The following is a 17,397-nucleotide window of genomic DNA, read 5'->3' as shown; positions in this document are numbered from 1 at the left end:
CAATGCCTCTAGTTTTGGACTCCCTTACCCTGGGGAAAAGATCTTGACTATTCACCCTATCTAAGATAATTTTGTCATTATTGTATAAATTTCATGATTTCATAAAACTCTATAAGGTCGCCCCTCGGCCTCCGACGCTCCAGGGAAAACAGCCCCAGCCTCTTCAGCCTCTCCTCATAGCTCAAACCCTCCAACCCTGGCAAGATCCTTCTAAATCTTTTCTGAACCTGTTGTTGAAAGCCAGGATGATGTGAAAGAGCGGAGGGATTTGGGTTCCTGACACTAAAAGCTGCACGTCACATAGGAAAGAGGTTAGCCTGGAAAATAATCATTGAAAATGGGATTGACTGCCAAGAGGTGAAGGTGAACAAAGTCACTCCAGAATGCAGCCAGATTCCACGTTCCCAGAGCTGGGTGGTGAAGGAAATGGTGGAAACTTCCTCCCTAATCGGTTTTGGAGCACAGACTACACGGATTGTGTGTGTGTGTGTGTAGGGTTTCTGGGTGGGTCAGACCTCTGGTGTGTAATCATAAGGGCATGATGATTGCCAGGGCAACTTTGACCTTCTCTGTGAGGAAAAGGAGGAGGAGGAAGGAAGGAAGGGAGGGAGGGAAGGAGGCATCTGTCAGACCCAGCTCCCTCCGAGTAAATCCCTTGCTCTCAACACTTACCAGCATTTTTGTTCTTCTGTTTTCAACAATATTCTTTGTTGACATCTTTAAATTATATGCTGTGCACAAAAGAAACCCACACCAAATTGATCTCACATTTCCAATAATCCAAGTATGCATTGCCCTGCGATTGTTGTGCTGTCCAATTATCTTTGCCTCTCTCAGTGCTGTGTCAGTAGTTGGTGAAGGGGCTGCTGGTTATCAGCAGGGAATAAGACGGTGTTATTTTCTGGATCTGTAGATTGTGAAGGAGCAAAAATGGCCTTTGCAGTGATATGTACTTCTTGTCAGATGTGGGAGTTTAAAGAAAGTTTAGATTAGATTAGATTACTTACAGTGTGGAAACAGGCCCTTCGGCCCAACAAGTCCACACCGACCCGCCAAAGCGCAACCCACCCATACCCCTACATTTACCCCTTACCTAACACTACGGGCAATTTAGCATAGCCAATTCACCTGACCTGCACATCTTTGGACTGCGGGAGGAAACCGGAGCACCCGGAGGAAACCCACGCAGACACGGGGAGAACGTGCAAACTCCACACAGTCAGTCGCCTGAGGCGGGAATTGAACCCGGGTCTCTGGCGCTGTGAGGCAGCAGTGCTAACCACTGTGCCACCGTGCTGCAGGGTTACTGCGGATTATATCTGCCATAAATGCTATTGGATGCGAGTCTTATCAGATCGAGTGGATCGGTTGGAGAGACAGATAGAAGCGATGAGGAATTTGCAACAGCAACAGTATGTGATGGATGGCAGTTATAGGAAGAGGGGAAAGTCTCAGATACAGTCACATAGATGGGTTAACTCCAGGAAGGTAAGAGAGGTTGGCAGCTAGTGCAGGAGTCTTTTGTGGATATACCCATTTCAAACAGGTATGCTGTTTTGGAAAATGTAGGGGGTGATGGATTCTCAGGGGAACGTAGCACGAACAGCCAAGTTTCTGGTATTGAGACTGGCTCTAATACAACGAGGGGTACGTCGGCTTCCAAGAGATCAATTGTGTTAGGGGATTCTGTAGTCCGAGGAAGAGATAGACGTTTCTGTGGCCAGCAGAGCAAAAGCAGAATGGTGTGTTGTTTCCCTGGTGCCAGGATCAAGGATGTCTCAGAGAGGGTGCAGAATGTTCTCACGGGGGAGAGGGGCTAGCAGGACGTCATTATCCACATTGGAACCAACGATATAGGAAGGGAAAAAGTTGAGATTCTGAAGGGAGATTACAGAGAGTTAGGCAGAAATTTAAAAAGGAGGTCCTCAAGGGTAGTAATATCTGGATTACTCCCAGTGCTACGAGCTGGTGAGGGCAGGAATAGGAGGATGGAGCAGATGAATGCTTGGCTGAGGAGCTGGTGTAGTGGGCGGCACGGTGGCACAGTGGTTAGCACTGCTGCCTCACAGCGCCAGAGACCCGGGTTCAATTCCCGACTCAGGCGACTGACTGTGTGGAGTTTGCACACTCTCCCCGTGTCTGCGTGGGTTTCCTCCGGGTGCTCCGGTTTCCTCCCACAGTCCAAAAGATGTGCGGGTCAGGTGAATTGGCCATGCTAAATTGCCCATAGTGTTAGGTTAAAGGGGTAAATGTAGGGGTATGGGTGGGTTGCGCTTCGGCGGGTCGGTGTGGACTTGTTGGGCCCAAGGGCCTGTTTCCACACTGTAAGTAATCTAATCTAATCTAAAGAAGGATTCACATTTTTGAATCATTGGAGTCTCTTTTGGGATAGAAGTGACCTGTACAAGAAGGACAGATTGCACCTAAATTGGAAGTGGACTAATATACTGGCAGGGAAACTTGCTCGAGCTGATCGGGAGGATTTAAACTAGTGGCGGGGTGGGGGGGAGGGTGTTGGGTGGGACCCAGGGAGATAGTGAGGAAAGAGATCAATCTGAAACTGGTACAGTTGAGAACAGAAGTGAATCAAACAGTCAGGTCATGCAGGGACAAGGTAGGACTAATAAATTAAACTACATTTATTTCAATGCAAGGGGCCTAACAGGGAAAGCAGATGAACTCAGGGCAAGGTTAGGAACATGGGACTGGGATATCATAGCAATTACGGAAACATGGCTCAGGGATGAGCAGGACTGGCAGCTTAATGTTCCAGGATACAAATGCTACAGGAAGGATAGAAAGGGAGGCAAGAGAGGAGGGGGAGTGGCATTTTTAATAAGGGATAGCATTACAGCTGTGCTGAGGGAGGATATTCCCGGAAATACATCCAGGGAAGTTATTTGGGTGGAACTGAGAAATAAGAAAGGGATGATCACCTTATTGGGATTGTATTATAGACCCCTCCAATAGTCAGGGGGAAATTGAGAAACAAACTTGTAAGGAGATCTCAGCTATCTGTAAGAATAATAGGGTGGTTATGGTAGGGGATTTTAACTTTCCAAACATTGACTGGGACTGTCACAGTGTTAAAGGTTTAGATGGAGAGGAATTTCTTAAGTGTGTACAAGACAATTTTCTGATTCAATATGTGGATGTACCTACTAGATAAGGTGCAAAACTTGACCTACTCTTCGGAAATAAGGCAGGGCAGGTGACTGAGGTGTCAGTGGGGGAGCACTTTGGGCCCAGCGACCATAATTCTATTCGTTTTAAAATATTGATGGAAAAGGATAGACCAGATCTAAAAGTTGAAGTTCTAAATTGGAGAAAGGCCAATTTTGACGGTATTAGGCAAGAACTTTCGAAAGCTGATTGGAGGCAGATGTTTGCAGGTAAAGGGACGGCTGGAAAATGGGAAGCCTTCAGAAATGCGATAACAAGAATCCAGAGAAAGTATATTCCTGTCAGGGTGAAAGGGAAGGCTGGTAGGTATAGGGAATGCTGGATGACTAAAGAAATTGAGGGTTTGGTTAAGAAAAAGAAGGAAGCATATGTCAGGTATAGACAGGATAGATCGCGTGAATCCTTAGAAGAGTATAAAGGAAGTAGGAGTATACTTAAGAGGGAAATCAGGAGGGCAAAACGGGGACATGAGATAGCTTTGGCAAATAGAATTAAGGAGAATCCAAAGGGTTTTTACAAATATATTAAGGACAAAAGGGTAACTAGGGAGAGAATAGGGCCCATCAAAGATCAGCAAGGCAGCTTTTGTGTGGAGCCTCAGAAAATGGGGGGAGATACTAAATGAATATTTTGCATCAGTATTTACTGTGGAAAAGGATATGGAAGATATAGACTGTAGGGAAATAGATGGTGACATCTTGCAAAATGTCCAGACTACAAAGGAGGAAGTGCTGGATGTCTTGAAACGGTTAAAGGTGGATACATCCCCAGGACCTGATCAGGTGTACCCGAGAACTCTGTGGGAAGCTTGAGAAGTGATTGCTGGGCCTCTTGCTGAGATATTTGTATCATCGATAGTCACAGGTGAGGTGCCGGAAGACTGGAGGTTGGCAAACATGGTGCCACTGTTTAAGAAGGGCGGTAAAGACAAGCCAGGGAACTATAGACCGGTGAGCCTGACCTCAGTGGCGGGCAAGTTGTTGGAGGGAATCCTGAGGGACAGGATGTACATGTATTTGTACCTCCAAACGGACCCCACCACCAAGGAATCAGCATTCCGTAAAGACCACTCCCTCCGTGACTCCCTCGTCAGATCCACACCCACCACCAACCCAACCTCCACTCCCGGCACCTTCCCCTGCAACCGCAGGAGGTGCAAGACTTGCGCCCACACCTCCCCCCTCACCTCCCTCCAAGGCCCCAAAGGAAACTTCCATATCCGCCACAGATTCACCTGTACCTCCACACATATCATCTATTGCATCCTCTGCACCCGATGTGGCCTCCTCTATATTGGGGAGACAGGCCGCCTACTTGCGGAGCGTTTCAGAGAACACCTCTGGGACACCCGGACCAACCAACCCAACCACCCTGTAGCTCAACATTTCAATTCCCCCTCCCACTCCACGAAGGATATGCAGGTCTTTGGACTCCTCCATCGTCAGACCACAGCGAAACGACGGTTGGAGGAAGTACGCCTCATCTTCCGGCTAGGAACCCTCCAACCACAAGGGATGAACTCGGATTTCACCAGTTTCCTCATTTCCCCTCCCCCCACCCTGTCTCAGTCAAATCCATCAAATTCAGCACCGCCTTCCTAACCTGCAATCTTCTTCCCGACCTCTCCGCCCCCACCCCAATCTGACCTATCACCCTCACCTTGATCTCTTTCCACCTATCACATTTCCGACGCCCCTCCCCCAAGTCCCTCCTCCCTATCTTTTATCTTAGCCTGCTGGACCAACTTTCCTCATTCCTGAAGAAGGGCTAATGCCCGAAACATCGATTCTCCTGTTCCCTAGATGCTGCCTGACCTGCTGCGTTTTTCCAGCAACACATTTCCATCCATGTATTTGGAAAGGCAAGGACTGATTAGGGATAGTCATCATGGCTTTGTGCATGGGAAATCATGTCTCACAAACTTGATTGAGGTTTTTGAAGAAGTAACAAAGAAGATTGATGAGGGCAGAGCGGTAGATGTGATCTATATGGACTTCAGTAAGGCGTTCGACAATCTTCCCCGTGGAAGACTGATTAGTCAGGTTAGATCTCATGGAATAAAGGGAGAACTAGCCATTTGGATACAGAACTGGCTCAAAGGTAGAAGACAGAGGGTGGTGGTGGAGGGTTGTTTTTCAGACTGAAGGCCTGTGACCAGTGGAGTGCCACAAGGATCGGTGCTGGGTCCTCTACTTTTGAAATACTGCAGTCAATTCTGGTCGCCCTGCTATAAGAAGGATGTTGTGAAACTTGAAAGAGTTCAGTAAAGATTTTCAAGGATGTTACCAAGGTTGGAGGGTTTGAACTATAGGGAGAGGCTGAACAGACTGGGGCTATTTTCCCTGGAGCATCGGAGGCTGAGGGGTGACCTTATCTCGAGGTATATAAAATCATGGGAGACATGAATAGGATCAATAGCCAAAGTTTTTCCCCAGGGTTGGGGAGTCAAAATCAAGTGGGCGCTGGTCTAAGGTGAAGGGAAAGATATAAAAATGACCTAAGGGACAACTTTCTCACACAGAGGGTGGTACGTGTATGGAATGAGCTGCCAGAGGATGTGGTGGAGGCTGGTACAATTGCAACATTTAAAAGGCATCTGGATGGATATATTGAATAGGAAGGGTTTGGAGGGATATGGGCCGGATGCTGGCAGGTGGGACCAGACTGGGCTGGGATATCTGGTCGGCATGGACGGGTTGGACTGAAGGGTCTGTTTCAGCGCTGTCCATCTTTATGAATCTATGACTTAGAAGTAGGAATAGGCCATTCAGCCCATCAAGTCTGCTCTGCCATTCAATTAGCTCATGGCTGATCTGATATTCCTAATGTCCACTTTCCTGCCCTTTCCCCATAACCCTCGATTCCCCGACCCAAGGATCTAACCATCTCAGTCTTAAATAGACACAAAGCCTCTGGCTTCGCAACTTTCTGAGGCAGCGAGTTCCAAAGACTCTGAGAGAAGAAATTCCTCCTCATCTCAGTCTTAAATTGGCATCCCTTTATTCTGAGGCTGAAAGATCATTGGGTGGAAGACAAAACAAGTGCAATTCCATTGCCACACCACACCAGGTTGTGGGATGAGGGTGGACCTGAGAAGGTGCAGGGGGCAGGAACATACCATTGTCCTGAGTGGCCTCAGTGATGCTATTACCACACCCTGAGCCAGACCAATAACACTGCTGTTGTCTCCTGGTTAACAGACAGCCTCATCCCGCAATAGAGGGGGAAATAAACATGTTCTGGGTGATGTCACCATTATAATTGAGGAGCAGCATGTTGAAAATGTGAGATGTGGGGGTGCGGTTTGGAGCAGCTGGAATGATGAGGAGCGTTTGGCATGTGTCCTGAATGTTTAAGATTGTAGGTGGATGAGTAATAACCGGGGTGTGGAGCATTGTGTGAGATTGTTGGGGCACCTCATGTGAGATGACATTCCATGATGCACATGAGGAGTGATAGATACATACACCTTAGCAGCAGGAGGAGGACATTCAGCCTCTCTGGCCTGCTGCTCCATTTGATAGGATAGACTATGGACTCAACTCTACTTTCCTCTCCATCCTCTTTCAAAACTCCTTTAAATTCTTATAAACTCTGATGGAGGCCCAAACCTTTCCTCGTTAGTTAACCACCTCACCCGATCCCAGGAATCATTCAGATACACTGACCTTGACAGTTTGTGTAAGGTCATTGAGTGTGTTCTGGCGCTGAGGGCCATACTCTGGACATCAGCTATTTGCTCCCTCTACCTTCATGACGGATGGTTGTACGGACTGCTTGCTTGAGGCCTGCAGCTGAGAATCCAGGAGCCCTCTCCCTTGACTTGTGCTCTATTGTCCTGGTTTCTTTCGGCCCAGCTTGCCTCGGCCATTGTCTTCCAGAAGCTGCTGCAGTTGGTATGAACTCCCCTTTAGGATGTAGATGCTGACTTTAAGTGTCGGCTAGCATTAATTGATGCTATTCCTGCATGAATCTGACTCCCCCCCCCAACTCCCTGACTTTAGTAATGCACTGCAGGCAGCAGTCTTGTTAATGTACTGGCAGGTTTGTACACTGCCTGTATCTCCTCCATTGGGTGCGAAGTACATGCATGTCTGCTAAAGAGTCTTTTTGAGGGTACATGCTGGAGTATAGAATATTTTGAGGGGGATTGGACAGGGTAGATGTGGAGAGGTTGTTTCCCCTTGTGACGGGAGGGCACCATCTCAGAATAAGGGTGTGGTGATTGTAATGAGGTCAGTCAGATGGACCTCTCAGAATATGAGTTCCCTGATTGGGGCTGTTAATCTCGTCCATTCAGGGACAGGAGAGTCAGAGGTTCTGCTCACTCTGAGAGTGGCTCCGAGGAAGCCAAACCAGTGTCCAGTCCTGAACAAGTGTGAAATGGTGATGGGATACCGGCCTCTTGTGGAATTATTTCACTTACGAATCAAAAACCTATAAAGAGGAGGGTCAGAGGTTCTGCTCATTCTGAGAGCTGGGTCAGTGTCAACAACTCACCACACGTAAATAAAGGGTGACTAGATGATGGGATACCAGCCTCTCTGGAGTTATTTCAAAGGAGTCACACATTTAAGACCGAGATGAGGAGGAATATTTTCCCCCAAGTTGACGGTGAATCTATGGAATTCTTTAGTGCAGAGGACTGTCGAGACTGGTTCATTACATTTATTCAAGGCTGAGATAGACAGATTTTGAATCAGTAAGGGAATCAAGAGTTGTGGGGGGAAAAGCAAGAAAGTGGAGTTGAGGATTATCAGATCAGTCACTGAATAGTGGAGCAGACTTGATGGGCTGAATGGCCTTCTTCTGTTCCCACATCTTTTGTCCTTATGATTATAGTCTTCATTATCAGTAAGGCCATTGAGGCAACAGCATGATCCCAGCACAGATTCACCAAGATCTTAGCTGGAGTGAGGAAATCAATATTAAAAAAATACCAAAGTAGTTCTTGGGGATTCAGTGGTGATTGAGCCGAGGTACTGACTATCTCGAAGGGAGATGACTGGGTAGCTACAAACAGACTGGCCCCAATGGCTGACGGGTCATGGAGACAAGATGTCAATGTAGGAGTCCGTGTGAAGAGTGGCCTCAAATACACTCAAATAGCAACAGAAACCATTTTGCCACTTCAGGACAAGTTCAATAGATGAAAGCGGGCAACTGGAGATAAAGAACGAGGGGAAATGGGTTAGATATGTGGGATTAGATTTTGTGGGGTTAACCATTTGCAGGGATGCTGAATAGTGTAAGCCCACCTGCTTTGTGTGCCTTTTCTCTGTGAGGAGCTGGATTGGCATTAATGTCCTTTGGTGACACCCCCCCGTTCCCAGTTGTCAGACCTAGCAATGCTTCCTTTATTAAGTCCACTGCATTGACAGATCTTTCACTGAGAGCACAGGGTGGGAAGGGGGAGATGTGCGGGTTGCTGCCATTTCTTTTTGTTGCTTTTCAGAAAGCTGTTTGTTTTTCAGTGTGGTGAAAGCTGGCGTGACTGATGGAGTGGGGTGTGGTCTGTGATGTGCAAAGGCCTCAAAGAATTCCATACTCCGACTGAAACTCTGCACCCGACTCTCAGGAGAAATGTCAGGAATCTTGGCACGGGCTGCAGGATACATTCCAGCCATGCCCTTCCAACACAGTGGGAGGGGCTAGCAGACCACAGTCCCTGGGAGGGGGCTGGGCTGAGGGCTTTTTCCTGTAAGTCTCTATCTTTAACCATCTTCAGTGCCTTGCTGACCTCCTGGAGGTGAGTTCAGAAAGATGACATGACACGTGCAGTGAAAGGGACAAATACTGCTTTATTACTAAATCTACAGAGCTGCCGCCCTGCCAGAGACAGAGACTCTATCCCCTCGCAATGTCAGAAGTTAGGAGAGTTAATATTGACCCACACACCAGGAACAGGGTTAGCAGATAGAGTCAGAGGTCTACAGCATGGAAACAGGCCCTTTGACCCAACTTGCCCATGCAGTCCAGTTTTCACAATTTAAACTAGCCCCATTTGCCTGCATTTGGTCCATATCCCTCCATACCTAACCCATCCATGTACCTGTCCAAATGTTTCTTGAATGATGAAATTATACTCGCTTCCACCACTACCTCTGGCAGCATGTTCCAGACACTCATCTCCATCTGTGTGAAAAGATTGTCACTCTTTTGACTCTTTCCCCTCTCACCTAGTTTTAGACTCTCTGATCCTGGGCTATCTACCTTAGGTATGCCTCTCATGATTTTATAGATCTCTATAGAGTCACACCTCAGTCTCCTACGCTCCAGGGGAAAAAGTCCCAGCCTATCCAGCCCCTCATTAAAACTCAAATGGATGCAGAGAAGATGTCAATAGCTATTTTCATTTGCACTGGGAGATGATACCAGGGGAATAAGCTTTCTTTCAAATATCACTGCTGGGACTGAGTTGAGACACCTCCTACCTTTAATAGTGAGGTTGCAATGGAGCCACTGAAAGTGGTCCACAGTCAGGAAGGAGTGTGGCTCTGAGGGGAACTTACAGCTGTTGCCGTTGGCATGCGTACAGAGGGCATACTGTCAGAATTAGGGGTTGCCCTTAGAGACAAAGATGGGGAGGAATTTCTTCCCTTGGAAGTCGGAGAATCTGAGGAATTCTTTACTGCAGAGGGCTGTCGACGGTAGATCATGACTGAGAGAGACAGACTTTTAATCGGGAATGGAATAAGGCAGAAAGGTGGCACTAAGGATTATCAACTCAGCCACGATCCTGTCGAATGGCCAAGCAGACTGATGGGCAGAATGGCTGATATGGAGGGGTCTCTTGTTTGGAAGGTGCTGGCGGAGCAGACTTGGCAAGTTGCTGAAGTAGATGATGTGAAGGAGCTTGTTGTGAAAGAGGAGCTGCTGATTCTGCAGGAGGATTTATCCATCGAGCAGTACACCGCTATTACTCAGCACTACCCACCGTGTGGGAATGGCCCATCACTGATTCATAAAGATGGGAGTCGTAGTTCATGTCATCTTCACGTTCGGCAGCTGTATGCTGTGAACTTTAACCCTTCGCAACATTGGTTGGTGAAATGCTAAGAGAGAAGAAGACATCTGTGTGTTTTTATTTTAGTTTTATCCATTTTACTGCCTTAGTACTGCTTCGTTAATGGCTAAAATAATGTGTCATGTGGTGAAAACTGGCAGTTTGCAACACCAGGGTCAAAATAGTGGGATGGCATGGGGAGGGGAGGGGGCTTGGAGAGGGGAGGGGAGAGGTAGAGAGGAGGGGGAGACGGCATGCAGAGGAGAGTCTGGAGTATGGATGGAGGGAATAAGGAGTGTGGATGGATGGAGGGAGTAGGTAGCCTGCCTGGTTGGAGGGATTATGGAGTGTGTGGAATAGAGGTGGAGTGGGGAGTGTGAGAGTTGGATGAAGAACTGGGTTGAGTGAGCTATTGGAGGAACAGTAGTAGATGATGATTCAGGAGTCTTGTGGGAATAATAGTGGTTATGATTGGCTTGTACATTACTGTCTCTGGAGGCTTATGAATTTCATGCTATCTATTTTACCCATTCTGATCAGACCTTTGTGATTCTGAATACCTTGATTAAATCTCCTGTAAGGACTCTCCAAAATCCCACCTTCTCTAATCCACCTTCACGACTGAAGTTCCTGATCAACTTTAAATGAAGCATGTAGCTGCAGCAGTGTTGCTGATTTAAGGTGTTCAAAGATCACCCTCTGATAAGGAGTTGTTTAATAATGTTCCTGATATCAGTACACTTCTGCTCCTGAGCTTCACTCCTGGCCCTTGCTTGTTTGTCATTGCCCTGGTGAGATCAAAGACGCACATAGGATTGATGTGGATGGGTGCAGGGGTGAAGAACTTTGGGGAAGTGAGGACTGTTTTTGGAGAGACAGGAGCATTGATTGAGGTATTCAAAAGCACGTTTGCCAAAACAAAATACTGCAGTCGCTGAAAATCTGAAATTTTAAAAAGAAACAGAAAATGCTTGAGAAACTCAGCAGATCTGGCAGCATTGTAGAGAGGGAAGCAGAGTTAATATTTTGAGTCTGGCGTGAATCAATTTTGGAACTGAAGGTGGGTTTTATATTGCAGCAAAAAGTGGGGAGGGGGAATTGGAACAGACAGGAATGTCAGGGAAAAGGTTTGCGACCAAGGGGATTCAAGCTCACAGGTGACATGGCATAAAAGGCTAAGGGTGAAATGACAAGGAGTCTAAGCAGTGTAGACAAGGACAAACCCAGCCTACTGGTGAAACCATTGACAACTACAGGCAACAGATTTAAGATGACAGGCAAAAAGAACAACTTTATAGGGGAAATCTTTACACGTAGTGAGTGGCTAGGATCGTGAATTGTCCAAGACTGTTGGAGGCAGGTACAGTCAGAGCATCCATAAGGGAGTTAAACTTATCTGAAAAGGAAGAATGCGTGGGGTCATTGGGAGAAGGTTGGGGATTTGCAAATGGGTGAATTGCTCATGTGGAGAGCTGGTGCAGGCAGGATAGGCTGAATGGCCTCTTCCTGTGTTGTAATGATTCTACAATGTGGGCGGGTCTGACTTACACACCCATTCGGCTGGGGCGGGGGAGGTGGTGCCAAATAGCAGCACCTGGACCTGACCGAGGGAGGGAGCTGCCTGTCTGGGTGACCCTTCTCCTCCTCTGTTCTCACCATCTGTGTCACAAGGAGTTGATGGAGGCTCTCCTGTTTCCCGAGCTGAATAACAACTCCACCACAGGCAGGGGGCTTGCGTACATGGCTCCAAGGGAACTTAACTGTGGTCTTAGTACAATCACCAGAACAGTGAAGGGAAGTTGAAGGAGAGGGGCATCGGGAGGGCACGCTGTATATTCTGAGGGTTTGTGTTGCACTGGGAGTTAGGGTCATAGAAATTTGAAATTATTGAAAACATCCATAAGGCCACTATGCCAATCAAAGCCCTCTTTCAGTCCAAATTCCCTGGGGAGGGACTGGCTTTAGTGTGTTTACAGAAGTTGTAGCATGTAGAAAATTGGATATGATTGATGATAACCTGAAGGCAGGAAACTCTGCAATTGAGAGAATGCCAATGTTCAAGCTCTCCTTCTGGCTTCAGATTTCACACTGTACGGTTTGAACGCTAGGCTTGTGTTTAGCAGAGATGTCTTACTGAAATTGTACAAAGCCTTGGTGAGAGCAGGTTCAGTCTCCTTACCTGAGGAAGGATGTTCTGACCATGGAGGGAGTGCAACAATGGTTTACTGGACTGATTCTCAGGATGGTATGACTGATGTGTGAAGCAGGACTAGATCAATTTGGAATTTATTCTCTGAAGTTTTGAAAACTCTTGTAGGTATCTATAAAATTCCAACAGAACTAGATATGATAAATTCAGGATGTTCCTGATGGCTGGGGAGACTGGAACCAGGGAATCACAGTGTAAGGAACTGAGATGAGGAGAAATGTTTTCACCAAGATGGAATTATCTATCACAGAAAGCAGTTGAGGCCAAAACAAGAAGGTGTTCGATATAGTTATTAGGCTAGACAGGTCAAAGGGCATGGGGACAAAGTGGGTTCAGGAATGTGTGTTGGATGGTCATATTGAATAGTGAGGCAGGCTTAAAGGGCCGAATGGTCTACTACTGCTGCTATTTCATGTTTCTATATTAAAGTACGTGATTTTAGCTTGGGTGGTACAAAAGGTGTGATAGTCACTGCTTTGTGCTTCAGACAGGAAAGGGAACCAACATCAGTCAGGAGGTGTTCCTCTCATTACTATGTCCCAGCTGCCCAGTTCCTATCCCGTTCCCTGATTGTAGGATCATCCTCCTGGTGTTTAATGAGAATGGATATATCGTTAGAATGGGATTGGTTTTCCTTTGATATTTTAGCACTCTCTTTACACCGCTTCTCAAAAAAATGTATTAACTCAATCCCCTTTTATAAGTCCATTTCAAATCTCCAGACAGGCATGTCAGAAGTCTAAGTTCCTTATTTGTTCCTGCTGATTAATTTATTCTGACTTCATCTGTCAATATCCTCCAGCCACGGTGTGTGCGTTTTTAAAATTATCTTGCCTCCCTCTTTCAAATTATGACCAATGCACCTTGTTCCAACTCAGCCCTATCTCTGCAATGACCTGCAGACCCCCATCATCCAAACCCTCCCCCTGAAATCAATCCATAAAGGACGAGGGTGGGGGGCACTCTGTGTGTAGGAGGCTTATCACTGGAATGACCCCCCCACACACACACCAATGACATTCCCACTGGCCATTCAGCCCCACCACCACCCCTCCACCCCCAGATTGTGCTATCCAGAAAGTTAGCACCATGAAGGCTTTCTTGCCAACGTGCCTCCTGGGCGCCAGCTGGGGGTCAGGCTGTAACCTGGGCCAGGGCAAGATGTGGGAGATAGGCCACCACCAAGTGATGGTCAACAGGGGCTAGGCAGATGGATGGGTAGCATGGGAGGTAATGCGGAAATTGGAGTAGCCGAACGAGGGACTTAGACAGGGATTGCAATGGGAGAGAGGACTGTAATGGGAGGGTGTAGAGGTGATTGTAATGGGGGAGAGGATTGTAATGGGACAGTGTAGAGGGAATTGTAATGGTGGGGTGTCGGGAGGATTGTAATGGAAGGGTGTAGAGGGATTGTAATGGTGGGGTGTCAGGGGGATCGTAATGGGGGATTGTAATGGTGGGATGTAGGGGGATTGTAATGGTGGGGTGTCGAGGGGGTTGTAACGGTAGTGTGTCGGGGGGATTGTAATGGTAGGGTGTCAGGGGGATTGTCACGGGGTGTAAGGCTAGAATATTGTGAAGGAAAGGTATCATCTGTGTAAGGGTGCTGATGAGCCCAGCCTGTTAATCTACTCAACCACTGTGCAAGTCTTCCCCCACTGAATGAACAGGATAGTTGTTCTTGAAGCTCTGTCCTTTTCCCTCCCTTTCAGTTTGATTCACCAGGATCTGACAGTGTTGTGTTGGAGCAGTGTTTAATTAGTCCTCTCACACACACTGTTCATTGATGTGATCTGCCAGCGGGGGAGGAGGAGGAACTGCGCTGATTTGAATAGATTGATCTTACCGAGAGTCACAGTGCAGACTCCACGGCAGGGAGGAGGAGGAGGCGCCAGGCGCTTTGAAAGTGCAGTTCCTTTCCACGGACTCCAAACCGAGGTGGTGTTGACCTGCTCTCCCGTGTGCCAGAGAGTTGTGGGGGGTGAGGATAGAGAGCCGGAGGGGGTGGGGGAAGGGTGGGGGAAGGGGGACTGCTCCACCTGAAGATAGGAGTGTTCCCACAGGGGCACCCTCCAAGGATTCATCTCTGGAAGACAGGGTCAAAGAGGTGGCTTTTACTCCAGGGGGTTAACTCTCAAACCCCGCTCAAAATCACCTAAACCCTCCTAAACCTTTAAAACCTCATCACACCCCTTCAAACGACCCTGAACCCTCCTAAATCTCAAAACCTCTTCTAACCCTCAAACGACCCTAACCCTCCTCCAATGAGTCAAACCTTTTAAACCTTTGTGTAGAGCACACAGCGCCTGGATTTTATTTTGTGAACGCCAGTGTGCGTGTGTTTTGTTTTTTAAGCGGGAAGGGAGTTTCTGAAAGTTCGGGGAAGCTGTCAGGTTGCAAGGAGCAAGTTCTCTCTCTCTCTGTCTTCCCCCCCCCCCCCCTCCTCTTCACCCTTCCTCTCTCTCTTTCACTCACTCTCTCTCTCTCCCTTTCACCCTTCCTCTCTCTCTTTCACTCTCTCTCTCTCCCTTTCACCCTTCCTCCCTCTCTTTCACCCTTCCTCTCTCTCTTTCACTCTCTCTCTCTCTCCCTTTCACCCTTCCTCCCTCTCTTTCACCCTTCCTCTCTCTCTTTCCCTTTCACCCTTCCTCCCTCTCTTTCACTCTGTCTCTCTCTCTCTCCCTTTCACCCTTCCTCCTCTCTCTCTCTCTCTCCCCCCTCTCCCTCTCTGGAGCCGAAATGAAGAGGGAGGAAAAGTGAAATTCCGACAGCACGTCCGAGCGTGACTGGCTTCTGATTTTACTTGTTCCAGCAAAGCCAGCTTCCCCTTTTCAAATTCCCCGTGAGCAGGCACTGGGCTCACACACAGGGAGAGGGAGGAGCGAGAAGGGGGGGGATAGGAAGGCAGTTGCGGCCCCTTGGGGGCAGAGGAAAGGTGGGCTGGGGGCTGAGAGAGCCACCAGAGGAGGATAAGGGTCACCCAAGCAGGCAGCTCTCTGAGCAGGACGGCTCCAGGACCACTGTCGGGAGGGAGAGAGAGCTCGGTGCAGCCAATGTGATCAGAACTGAGTGTGGAACAAGCCGCTTGGATCCTCCAGGATGGGTCAGACAAGTTCCTGCACTCAGACAGGTTGGTGTGTCTTCACCCTTGACCCCCCCAACATGGTAGATAACATCCGTTGTCTCTGTCAAATCTTCACTCATATTCCTCCTACACAGAGTACTCCTCACCCCCATTACAGAAGCTCTGATTCGTCGCTGATGCCAGTGTTGCCCAGTGCCTGTGGCTTGTTGTGACTATTGAGGGCAGGAGTGGGAGCACAGGGGAAAAAGGCTGGCCTTAACTTCATAGCTCGGCCCGACTTAATACCCACAGGTGGACACTTTCCTGAGGGCAAAAGTGAGGACTGCAGATGCTGGAAACCAGAATTTAGATCATGATGAAGGGCTTTTGCCCGAAACGTCGATTTTCCTGCTCCTCGGATGCTGCCTGACCTGTGCTTTTCCAGCACCACTCTGATCTCAACTTTCCTGAGGGGCTTACCAGACTATGATCAGAAACTGCCTCTGTCAATATTCTCGTGCTGAGTGACCTGTGGTAGGTAACTGTAACAAGTGAGTGACAAGATCCTTGAAAGTTCCATACTTCTGGGAAGTCGTAGAGTTATCCAACATGGGAACAGCACCTTTGGTCCGACTAGTTCACTATCCCTAACTAAACTAGTCCCACCTGCCTGCTCCTGGCCCATATCCCCCAACCTTTCCTATTCATGTACCTATCCAAATGTCTTTTAAATGTACCCACATCCACCACTTCCTCTGGAAGTTCACTCCACACATGAACCACTCTGTGTGTAAAAGAATTCACCCCTCATGTCTTTTTAAAATCTTTCTCCTCTCATCTGAAAAATGTGCGCCCTACTCTTCAAATCCCCCATCCTAGGCAAAAGACAACTCAGAAAGGCCTGTTCTGGGCTACTTGACTTGGCCACTTGGATCCACGCTTCACACACAATCAACCCTCTATCACTCCAAACCAAGTTACGTGCTGTGACCCACTTGTTCCAGTGCCTCACGATGACCACTGTACCCAATGGCTCCAGGTTTTATCTCCAGTCCGTGTCCGTGTCCACTCATTAACAGCCTCACACAACTCCTCACCTGTTAACCATGTGTCCTCCAACTCATTCCCCCAACTGTTAACCATTTGTTCCTTCACTCCCTCAGATTTAAGGCAGTAGGAGCTGCTGCAGTCAGACCTTGGCCACACTCAGAGCGAGAATATTGACAGAAGCAGTTTCTGATCATAGTCTGGTAAGCCCCTCAGGAAAGTGTCCACCTGTGGGTATTAAGCCGGGCTCAGCTATGAAGTTAAGGCCAGCCTTTTCCTCCTGTGCTCTGACTCCTGCTCTCAATAGTCAGAGGGACTGCTGCACTATTGGAATTGTCTTCTAGCAGTTTACATCCCAGTTGGATTTCCCTGACAATCCACTGGTTTTGTGGGGATGGCTTTCTTGTCCTGCCTACCAGTTGCCAGGTCTTTCCAAACTTTGATTCCCCAAATTGTCACGATAATTCTTGACCTCCCAATGCTAGAATCATAAGGCCTTCCACTGTTTCCAACAACATTTCACATTTATTGTAATGCAGTTAACGTGGCAAACTTCTTGAGTTGGAGGCGCTGGTGTTGGACTGGGGTATACAAAGTTAAAAATCACATAACACCAGGTTATAGTCCAATAGGTTTATTTGGAAGCACTAGCTTTTGGAGCGCTGCTCCTTCATCAGGTGGTTGTGGATATTCCATACAAATAAACCTGTATGACTATAACCTGGTGTGTGATTTTAAACTTCCTGAGGTGCAACACAGAGGTTTAATCACAGACGTTGATACTGAGTCACATGAGGAGCCTTTGTCACTTGCAACCAAATGTTTCATCAAAGGAGTAAGCGTTTTAAACTCTTCAGTCAGGTGGAACAGCATAAGGGCCGTTTCCTG

At 47.8% G+C, this 17,397-nt stretch overlaps 1 protein-coding gene across 3 annotated transcripts in view; it reads left to right on the top strand.

Moving 5' to 3' along the window:
• caskin2b (CASK interacting protein 2b) overlaps positions 1-17,397 on the top strand; it is a 281,832-nt gene that overhangs the window by 114,487 nt on the left and 149,948 nt on the right. Inside the window, exon 1 of one of the 3 annotated variants that reach the window (XM_043714381.2) lies at positions 15,403-15,528. The exons of the other annotated variants lie outside the window; for them this stretch is intronic. Within the exon in view, the coding sequence (XP_043570316.2) occupies positions 15,498-15,528 (31 nt within the window). The 5' untranslated portion in view covers positions 15,403-15,497. Of the gene's footprint in view, positions 1-15,402; positions 15,529-17,397 lie in introns of those variants that run through there. 3 annotated transcript variants of the gene reach the window in all.

The sequence above is a fragment of the Chiloscyllium plagiosum genome, unplaced genomic scaffold, assembly GCF_037043375.1.
Source record: "Chiloscyllium plagiosum isolate Xiang-an unplaced genomic scaffold, Cpla_swu_hap1 HiC_scaffold_25, whole genome shotgun sequence".
Lineage (NCBI taxonomy): Eukaryota > Metazoa > Chordata > Chondrichthyes > Orectolobiformes > Hemiscylliidae > Chiloscyllium > Chiloscyllium plagiosum.
Note: the sequence above shows the minus strand (reverse complement) of the source record. Positions and strands in the feature narration are given on the sequence as shown.